A 10,832-nucleotide genomic window follows, 5' to 3' on the forward strand; every position below is an offset into this window, starting at 1 on the left:
TAGAATTGACTTTAAAATTCTATTGATCACTTTTAAAGCTCTTCATGGCCTCTCGCCTTGTTATATTTCTGACCTTTTAGTCCCATACGCACCAGCACGTACCTTGAGATCCTTGGGCAGAGGTCTGTTGTCTGTTCCAGAGTCTCGACTGAAAACTAAAAGGGACAGAGCGTTTGCTGTCAGGGCCCCGAGGCTCTGGAACAGCCTGCCCGAGGAAATCAGGTCGGCTGAGTCAGTGAACTCTTTTAAGTCCCTTCTTAAAACATACTTTTATAGGAGAGCCTTTCCCGATCTTATTTGACTTTATTTTATCCCTTTTATTTTATTCTATTTTACTTATTTTATATTTATCTTAAACGTGTATTTTAGTCTATTCAATGTTTTCTTGCTTTTATCTTGTATTGTTTTTGTATTATTGTCTTTTGGGTATTATTGTCTTTACACTTGTTAAAGCACTTTGTAACTTGTTTTTGTAAAGTGCTCTACAAATAAAGATTATTAATATTATTATTATTATTATGCTGCGTCTTGGCCAGGTCTCTCTTGCAAAAGAGATTTTAATCTCAATGAGACTCACCTGATTAAATAAAGTTTAGATTAAAAAAAAAATAAGTCAAATAATTTTATCTGCAATAGTATAGATACTAAACAAAATATAGTCTTGGTCAAAAAAATTACTTTCTTAGCTCAAAATAATTTTTTTCTCTATAAATTCTGACTGTGTCTGTTTCCAGACTTGATAACCACCATGCCTGATCGGAGAGGAAATAGGTGAATACTGAAATGATCGTCTAATTCCTATCTTATCTCTAATTGGTGGAATGTTACATGTTACAACCACACCCGGTCTCCCCTACTACAGGATCTTCGCCGACAGAGATTAGCAGGCTGGTGAGAATGGGAACATGTGAGCCGCCCCCTGGGTAATGCAGTTTATTTAGGGCCGTATGAATGGCCCAGAGAACCTGATATGGAGAGGACAGGAGGGAGTATACAGATTGCCCAAGAAAAATCCTGGTACACCAAAGAGTGAAATGTGGTGCCGACCCACTTTAAGCACTGGATAACTGAACTAACAATGAAAGTGTTTGGTGTGCTTCCTGATAATATTGCCTAAAGGAAGCATAAATAAGGTAAATAGGATTGGTCCAAGCACAGAACCTTGTGGAACTCTGTGACTAACTTTGGGGTCTCATAGAGGATTATCGTTAACATATACAAACTGAAATCGATCTGATAAATTCGACTTGAACAAGGGTAAAACTTCAAGCAAAACTTTAAGCAGCGTAGTTGTGATGGTGTGTAAGTGACAGGTTGATGCCTTAGGTGAAAAAATCATTGAAGTTAGTTCAAGTGAAGATTGATAGGAGAAAAGCAGTCTAAATATACAGTATATCAGGTCTTAGAGCTGTTTCTAAGATTTCAGTTTGAAAACAAATCGGTACCGGCTGACATCATTTGGTGGTATGAGTATAAAAATATGGGTATAAACTTAATTTACTGTCCAGTTGCATTAATGTACAATGTACCTTGTATATTAAGGTATATGGTTGGAAAGAGTGCCCCTTTGTGGTGACAATGTGAACACTTGATGATTAAACTTCTGTAGCAAATCTACCAACTATATACTAAAATGAACAGTTTGAACTTTCACTTACATTACAAATCACATATTGTCCTCTTTTACAGATTTAGAGCAAAGTATTATATTATTATCATAATGTGTATAGGCTGTTTTAGCACAGTAGGCCTATGTCATACAATAACTCTAAATTAGCAATGCTGCACTGTATGTTATGTGTGTTCTGTACGTATTTAAAAAAAAAAAAAAAGTTCCCCAGTATTGTTACTTGTTACATGTACTACAATGCAATTGCCTCTCAGGGACAAATACAGTTATATGAATTGAACTGAAGTCAGTTTTTACAAAGTTTTCACAAAACAGGAACTGAATCTGTTCCTGTTTTGTGATGTAATTTTATTTTTTTTGGTTTGGTTGATAAAACACTGGTTATCTAAATACGGAAGTAAGAGGGTTGAACATCTGCATGACATGCTGACACATATTGTGGGTGTAACTGTTCAATATTAGACACAGTTTCTGTTTCTTTGGAATAGAATGAAGATGTGGAGCCTTCAAAATCAGTTATTCGCCCTGTGCAGTAAGTTTCTTGAAATTAGTAAATAACTGTTTTTATGCAAATATGCACAATATTGCAGAATACTATGTTCTGATATTGCTTTTGGTATTTTCATTATACAGCTGTAGCACAGCATTTTTTCTACATTAGATAAAAAATTATTTCGTAGACATCAAAACATATTCAAATGTACATACTGTATTTGTTTAGTGACAAACTGATGATGAACCTGCATAAATCAAAAATAAAAGCCCATATCCAAATGATTTATTTATTTACATTTCAAGTTGTCTTCTCTTTGCAGTTGCTCTGAGCTGTGTAAGGAGTGCCGCAGAGGAGATCCATGTGTTTGGATATGAAGGCAAAGAAGTTCATGTTCCTTGTCCCTATCCAGAGGGTTATGAATCTTATGAGAAGTACTTGTGCAGGAATGACTGTAGTTACGATGATGTTCTCATTACAACGACAGAAAGAAAGAAGAACAAATACTCTATCAATGATGTCGATGTAAAACGGGTCTTCACAGCAACCATCTCTGATCTGAGTTTTATGGATGCTGGAAAGTACTGGTGTGGGGTGAGCAGGAATGGAAAGGATATCTATACTGAAGTACAGCTGGAAGTAAGACAAGGTAGGTAAATAAATTAATCAGAGTGCTGAATCTCTCTATTGTCAATAAATTATTTCATTACACTTATCAAGACCTTGTTGTTGAATTGCTTTGGGTTGTCCACATAGTGAATTTTTTGTATGAGGCAATAAAACATTAAACCGTAACAATGATCTAAAAGGAATACAACACTGTGTATTTTAACATGTTAACATTGTGATATTGATTATTTTACTTTAGTAAAGAATCTGAATTGTTATATCTGTGCCCAACAGTCTGTGATGTTGTTCATTTTTCTGACAGACAGGTGCTGTGACCAATCCACCAAAGTCCAAAGTTATGAAACATCTTCAGTGTCTATTAGTTGTCCATATGAGCCAGAGTACCAGAACAACCTCAAGTACATCTGCAGAGGAAACCAACCCTCCGCATGTCAGCAGCAGGCAGTAGTCACCTCTGACAACAATAGAAACGGACGGTTCAGACTCAATGATGAAAAGACTTTGAGGAAATTCACAGTGACCATTACTGGTTTGACCCGAAAGGATTCTGGATTGTACCTTTGTGGTATCCATAGAAACACCGGCCTGGATGTTTTCTCTGCTGCTGAACTAGAAGTCAAAGGTGAGAGATCAGTTGAACATCATCTTAAAGTGAACCATTGCTTTTCACAATATGCAAATCAGTCAGAAAACTATTTTCTTTATTTCTCAAAATAAAGTCAACATTTGAAGGAAATCACATTTTCTTATCTGACCTGAATACTGGCTGATTACAGACCTGTCAGCCTGTCTGCATTTTGCGTATCAGGGACACGTTTTGACATCAAAGTACGCGGTTACCATTTGTCACAACGCAAAAGCTGGTTACGCCGGTGAGTTAAATTTTGCATGTATGTGCAATTTATTCCCCCCTCACCAGACTTTTGACAACTCTCCCTCTGTTGGTTAGGTTGTTTAGGGTATAGGGTTAGGGAATACATTATGTCAGTGACGGGAACACCGAAGATAGTGACACAAGACTGCGTGTGTGTGTGTGTGTGTGTGTGTATTGGCATTGTGTAGTCTGTAACCAGTGTTGGAAGAAGTACTGAGAGCTTTCACTTAAGAAAAGTAGCAATACAACAATGCAAAAATACTCTATTACTGCGTTCAAAACTGTTCCCATTTATAGAGTTATATTTTCATACATTGTTGGAACATTAATACTGATTTATTGACGTACACATAGGCAGCACTTTAAAGTTGTCAATGTGAAGCTATCTTTTGGTAGTCTAATCTACAACAGTGCTATTTTATACTTATTTTATAAATAGGATCAAATGTTTTAAATATATAATATTGATCTGAAAAGTAAGTAGTAATTATAACTGTGAAATAAATATAATGGAGTAAAAAGATTACTCTCTAAAATGTAAGAAATTTGAAATCACCAAGTAAAGTTAAACCTGCAGCCAGAAACCTGGGTGTAAAGTTTGACCATGACATTTCTTTTGAAAAATATATTACAAATGTTGTTTGGTCTTGTTTTTACCAGTGAAGAAACATTTCAAAAATCAGGTTCTTTCTCTCTTGGCCTGACCTCAAGCAGATCATCCATGCTTTTATTTCATCTAGGTTGGATTACTGTAATTCACTGTATTCAAGGCTAAGCAAAAAAAGTATCTCACATCGTCAGCTAGTACAAGACACAGCCGCTCGACTTAAACACAAAGACAAGATCACATCAGTCCTGTTTTAGCCTCCCTTCACTGGTTACTTGTTAGTGTTAGAATTAAGAATGTAGAAACTTGCGGCGATAGCGTTTCTGGAGCTTATCCACTGGGTAACTCTGGTCAACAAGTGATAGCTTGCCTGAGGTGAAGGCATCTTCAATGGAGAATAATTTGTGGATTTAGGGAGGGTGAAATCTCAAAACTAACTGAAGCTCCATTTAAGGCTTCAGTTTCTTGCCTGATTGGACGTACTACAAAGGTGTTCTGTGGACCTTCAAGCCCTAGCTGTATACATGCTGCTGGCAGGAGCATTGTACGCTGAGAGCCATCATCCAAAATGGCATAGGTCTCTAGGGTATGGTGTCTATTCCGCAGGATCACTTTGACCACCTTTAAGAGAACTTTGGGAGAGCTGGGGATTTAAATATCTCTGTCTAAATATGTCTCTCTGGTTTACATGGTAGAGAATGCCCAGGTGCTTCCCACTGCAAACGGAACATGGCTTTTTCAGATTACAGTTCGTTGCCATATGTGATCCTGTACACCTCCAACATTTGCCAAGGCCCACTGGGATTGAGAGGGTGCTGGAGACACATGGGGTGGATAAAGTGCTAGGGGCGCCTGGAGAGGAGGCAGAGCTTGCTGAGGAGGGGGCACTAAGGTTTCAGTAGAGCATGCCTTTTCTGGGTGGTTGGGCTTGTAATCGTTATGTTTGTGGATTGGCAATTGGCATACACTGTGTGCATGTATTTGAGTGTGCGTGCACTGCATTTGGATGAGCCTACTAACTTCAGTCTTCAGAATCATCACCACAATCACTTGAGGTATAAGACTTATATGAACCTTGCTGCCTCTCTAATGCATCCTGTCTACTAAGAAGTTGCATGACCATGTGTCTGATTTGCTCAATTTGGGCATGTGTCGTGGTTGGGCAAGGCTGCCCTTCATAACTGGACTCAGCCCCATGTAGATGCTCTACGCCTGATTGTGGATGGTGAGAGGCTTGATAATGCTCATAATCCTGGAGATATGAGGGCACATCTCTGCCGTGCTCCCCGCCTGGGTCCCTCTTCATCAAGCTGTTCTCCCTGAACCATACACAATGTCTAAGCACTCCGGCTCAGAGGACCATGTAGAAACTTGCGTTTGTGGAAGCTGGATAATGTCTAGAGCTTCTGCATTGGCACACCAGTCAAAATATGAGGACCAGAGATGAGAGCCATTCCACAGTTTATTGTCCTTTAAAGTTTCTCACTCCAATATGACTGACAGATGATTGAAAATGAAAACAATCAGTAGACAGAAGTTACTCTAATGGGTCATAATCAAATTAAAGCACTCATTAGCTGTTGAACAAGGAAACAATAACTATAACAGATATACAGAACTTACTCAACTAATGCATCCAGTGTACAGTCAACTGGGAAGGATTAGTGAGGCTTCATGCTAACCCACATGCTGCAGCAAACAAATGGAAAAGACTGAGCAGGGCCTCATCAGGCCTTTTATCAGTTCAGGTGTGGCCTGACAGGTTGTGGCTAAGCCCCGCCCTCCTGGAACTGGGCAGGAAGGAGGATTTTCTACAAAGATTTTATTGATCACTTTTAAAACTTTTAATGGTTATTCTTCCAGCTACATTGCTGTATTGCTGCTTCGATATTGGGCAGGTATTTATTTCCTTTAACCTTATGTAATTTTAGGCTACTTGATTTAATTTGCATCTGCTTTGAAATATTTGTAATGTGTATTCAACCATGTAAAGCATTTTGTAACTCTTTGTTTTTGTTAAGTGCTGCATAAATAATGTTGGCAGGTCAGCTCAAAAGTCCTTCTGTTTCAGAGTGGTGCTGTGTGCAGACAAAGAAAATGAGCGGCACTGTGGGACGTCCACTAACTATGCAGTGTCCTTATCCCCCACAACATCGGAATAACAGGAAGTTCCTCTGTAAGGGAGACCACCGCAACAGCTGTGCCAACGTGGCGACTCATCAAAGCAGGTTCTCACTGCAAGATGATGTTTCTTCCAGCTCTTTCTTGGTCATAATCACAGAGCTGAAAGCAGGAGATGCTGCGACATACTGGTGTGGCTCAGACTCACAGTGGAGTCCTGGAAACTACATCGAGATTCAACTGTCAGTAGGTAAGATTATTTAAAGAGAAACAGATGGAGAAATCAGCTCAGAATATGACAGTAAAAGTGAACATAGCTGTAAATTATACCCAGATTTGATCCCTGCTGTAAAACAAAGGACTGGACACTGCTGGTGGTGTTAGGCGGAAAGGTCTCCCCCCTATCTGAGGGGTGTCCCCCCCCCTTAAAAACCATCAAATAATATAATGATATATACTTAAAATAACTGTGTAAGTAGTTAAACAATACAAATGTAAACAGGGCAATTAAAGTGCATTTTAATTTTAAAAACATTTTCTGTCCCCCCTCCCTTGCCGCACAGTGGTTTGGTCCACTGCCTGCTTTGCTTCTCACAGGAGTCCGGTGGGAGAAAATGAGTTCGAATCCTTAAGTATTTGTGGAGGTCCAGTAATGTTAAATGGGCTGGCTGGGCTGTTTTATGCATAGCTACGTACGTAGGCTACACACGTAGCCAGGCATTTATACTTGTGCGTCCGTGTGTCCGTCAATCTGCAATTACACCCCTAAACGCTAGTCGGCAGTAGCGCTACAGCATCCACTGTGTCGACTTTTGCCGTCCGTGCAGGCTAACTTCCGGCTTAGTGCTCCGCTAACGTGAATGGGGTAAAATTGTAAACGTGCGGCTGGTGTAGCCTTTTCTAATCTTATCGACCGAATAGATCAAATTCTGATAGTGAAACGAGTCATTTTGCTCGGGTTGTGATGGTCAAATATATTGATCCACCGTGTTACAGACGCCGTTTTGGCGTTACTTCAAAGGTCGGACACTTCCTGTCGGCTCTGAGGCATTGCGAGGCTACCCAGCCGACCAATCACAGAGCTTACGGTCCGCGTTGCCTCGACGTGTAGTTACACTTTTGAGGAGGTGCACGTCAGGCTACGCCGTAGGTGACGGCGTAGGGTAGGGGGCTACGCAGAGGCTACGCCCGTCGATTTGACGCACAAGTAAGTAAGACTTGTGTACAATTTTGGCTGTATTATTTGTGTCCCCTTCAAAAATTGCTCTTGTGAAATTTTATGTATATTGTCCTACTGTCGGATGAAATTTACGCCCATGCTAGAGGGTCACCAAAATAAATCCTCTGGGGACTGCAAAATTGACAAATTTCATGTCAAGCCATCCAGTAGTTGTCCAGTAGAGATATGAGTGATTGGTGTGACCATGTTGGTGGACCATCCAACAGACCGACAAACACTGCTGTCCCCAGAGCTTTGCTAGCAAACAATATGACTATATGCCAAGTGTACTAACAAACCTTTTCTCTGACAGTCTTTCCACGGCAGACCAGCACTGTGATCTCTAACAGCACTGTGATCTCTACCAGACCTGTGATCTCCAACAGCACTGTGGTGGAACCTGTTGGATCACAATCAACAAATATCTCTGGCAAACATTTCAAGGGTACGTGTGTGCACATGTGGTGAACCAACAGTCATGTTAAAACACACTGACCATATATGGCTCCAATACACGGCTCTAATATTTGGTGTTACTTCTGCTGTTTTATCTTTGAGATTGTGTTAAGAGATATTGGGTGTGTGTGTGGGTGATGGGTGTTCTCAGGAAGTGTATATTTATACTCTGTTCTGTTTCTCCTTTATAGATGCAGCGCTCTTTTACCCTGTGGTTTTTGTTGTGCCCGCTGTACTGATCATACTGATATTTCTGCTGGTCATAGTTATATGTTATAAATACAAAAGTTACAAAGGGCAAGGTATGTTTTACTTACAGTCAAATGCATGCACAGAGACATGCACACATACTCATAGGATAACACACATGTATTACACATGTATTATTATGCACACAGCCAAATTGTGTAACTATACCTTATGCTGTGTGTTTCCAGGAGCTGGAGTCAACATGAACAGAAACCAAACCAAGTCAGCTGACAGAGAGGAAGTGATCAGTGCAGATGTAAGAATACTGAACTCCAAAGCTTTGCTAGTGGAAACACGAGACTGCAATGTTCAATACAGTCCACATTACAAACGTGTGGGACTGTCTGATGATTTTACTATTTGTGGGGCTGGATATGTAAAGTTTGTTTTTTGGGTGTCATTAACGGAACATCAATCAAATCCAGTGAACCATAAATGTGCTTAGCAAATTTCTCTGCAGTCTGTAGATTGTCTTGTGAACTCTGACATAATTGGCTCGTGGGGGTGATTGAGAAAACCTCAGGACCGAAAACTAAAGGGGTCCATCCTCTTAGGAGCATGACTGTGATGAAAGAATATGAGGATAATATTACTATATAATATTATTCAATTGTGAAATATTTTGGGCTCAACTGGACATTTTGGCCCAATGATGGCATTGGAGAAAAGATCAATAGGTCACCAAAAACCAAAATTCTTTCTCTGGTTGCCATGAATATCTAGAGGAAAGATAAAGACAAATCATGCTGATTTTTCATTAAAAAAATAGTAAGCCTTGCAGACTGCGTTGCATGACTCTATGGATGACAATGTTAGTCTGTAACGTGTTGGGTCAGTCAGTCCACCACATCAGTCCAGACTGTAGTCTCTGAACAATTATTAGATGGATTGCCATAACATTTTGTACAGACATTCACGGTGTCAAGGTGATGAATCCTGACCACTTTGGTGATTCCCTGTCCTTTCATCTAGCGCCATCATCAGCTCAAAAGTTTGCAGGTGCATCTCAAAAAATTACGAAGAAAAGTCTAATTGTTTGTCTGGCCATTCATCATCATCATCGGGTTTCAAATCCAAATTAAAGTCTTAATATGAAATATGAATCGTCACCAACATCCTACTAGTTTTCTCCCTATCATTTTCAAGAGTGCAGGTGCATCTCAAAAAATGTTTTTCCTAAATTTTTTGAGATACACCTGTGTGACCTGCAGAACTAATAACGATCCCATCAGCCTATGCTGTAATTTGTGCTTGGTTGGCTAATGTTAGCTTGCTAAGACGCTGAACTGACTGTCAATGTAGTACTTTGCCAACATTGTACTTGCTAAACATCCACATATTAGTATGTCATTATTTATTAGTGGACCAAATCCATGACAACCCAGAGTTGAGACCAGGAGGCAGAGTCGCAGTCTAACACACTTCTCTGCCCTTCTAATTCAGGAGTTACTTAATGAAAATCCTATAATTTGTCTTACTGAAACCTGGCTGGGTGATGGAGAATATGTTAGCCTAAATGAATCCTAAATGAATCCACCCAGTCCACCACCCCAGTCATATTAATACTCACATTCCTCTAGGCACAGGCCGAGGAGGTGGAGTTGCAGCTATCTTCCACTCTAGCCTACTAATCATCTCTAAACCTAAACAAAATTAGTCTTAGTCTTTCACACCCAAGTTGGAAATCACTGCAACCAATTATTTTTCTTATAGTGTACCGAGCACCTGGTCCGTACTCTGAATTCTTATCTGAATTTGCAGAGTTTTTGTCAACTTTAGTCCTTAAAACGGACAAAGTTATTATTGTAGGGGATTTTAATATTCATGTGGACGTTGAGAATGACAGCTTCAGTACTGCGTTTATCTCTCTGTTAGATTCAATTGGCTTCTCTCAGAGTGTTCATGAACCGACTTACTGTTTTAACCACACCCTCGACCTTGTTCTGGTGTATGGTATTGAAATTGAACATTTTAGTATATGATAAAATTCTAACTATTAGAAACAAAATTCACCAAGACCTGCCCTCAACTGGCACCGACTTATCTCTAAACTCAGGAACCTTAGAAACAGCTGTGGAACCAGATATATGTTTAGACTGCTTTGCTTCCCTCAATCTTTACCAACTAACTTCAATAATTTCTTCATCTAAACCATCAACCTGCCTCTTAGACCCCATCCCAACTAGGTTGCTTAAAGATGTTTTACCCTTAGTCAGCACTTCTTCACTATATATGATCAATCTATCTCTATCAACAGGCTATGTACCACAGTACTTTAAAGTAGCTGTAATTAATGTTTTAGCCAACTATAGACTTATATCTAACCTTCCATTTCTCTCTAAGGTCCTGGAGAAAGCAGTTGCTAAACAGCTGTGTGACTTTCTACAGAGCAATAGTTTATTTGAGGATTTTCAGTCAGGATTTAGAGTTCATCATAGCACAGAGACAGCACTGGTGAAAATTACTAATGACCTCCTCATTGCATCAGACAAAGGACTTGTCTCTGTACTGGTTTTATTAGATCTTAGTGCTGCATTTGATACCATTGACCAT

The 10,832-nt window shown here is 39.6% G+C and overlaps 1 protein-coding gene and 1 long non-coding RNA gene across 2 annotated transcripts; one reads left to right on the forward strand and one right to left on the reverse strand.

The window, feature by feature from the left end:
* The first annotated feature begins 2,095 nt into the window (after positions 1 to 2,095).
* LOC123987269 (polymeric immunoglobulin receptor-like) lies at positions 2,096 to 9,854 on the forward strand. The gene is made up of 7 exons (XM_046076002.1): positions 2,096 to 2,162; positions 2,446 to 2,772; positions 3,055 to 3,375; positions 6,306 to 6,605; positions 7,888 to 8,019; positions 8,222 to 8,332; positions 8,468 to 9,854. Exons 1-7 carry the CDS (start codon positions 2,120 to 2,122, stop codon positions 8,722 to 8,724), a joined length of 1,491 nt encoding a protein of 496 aa, XP_045931958.1. The 5' UTR covers positions 2,096 to 2,119; the 3' UTR covers positions 8,725 to 9,854.
* Positions 2,399 to 5,917, reverse strand: LOC123987273. The gene is made up of 3 exons (XR_006829083.1): positions 5,858 to 5,917; positions 3,312 to 3,362; positions 2,399 to 3,207 (listed from the first exon to the last, which is right to left on the reverse strand). It is a non-coding gene; the product is annotated as an uncharacterized LOC123987273 (long non-coding RNA).
* Positions 9,855 to 10,832: the final 978 nt, after the last annotated feature.

The sequence above is a fragment of the Micropterus dolomieu genome, linkage group LG18, assembly GCF_021292245.1.
Source record: "Micropterus dolomieu isolate WLL.071019.BEF.003 ecotype Adirondacks linkage group LG18, ASM2129224v1, whole genome shotgun sequence".
Lineage (NCBI taxonomy): Eukaryota > Metazoa > Chordata > Actinopteri > Centrarchiformes > Centrarchidae > Micropterus > Micropterus dolomieu.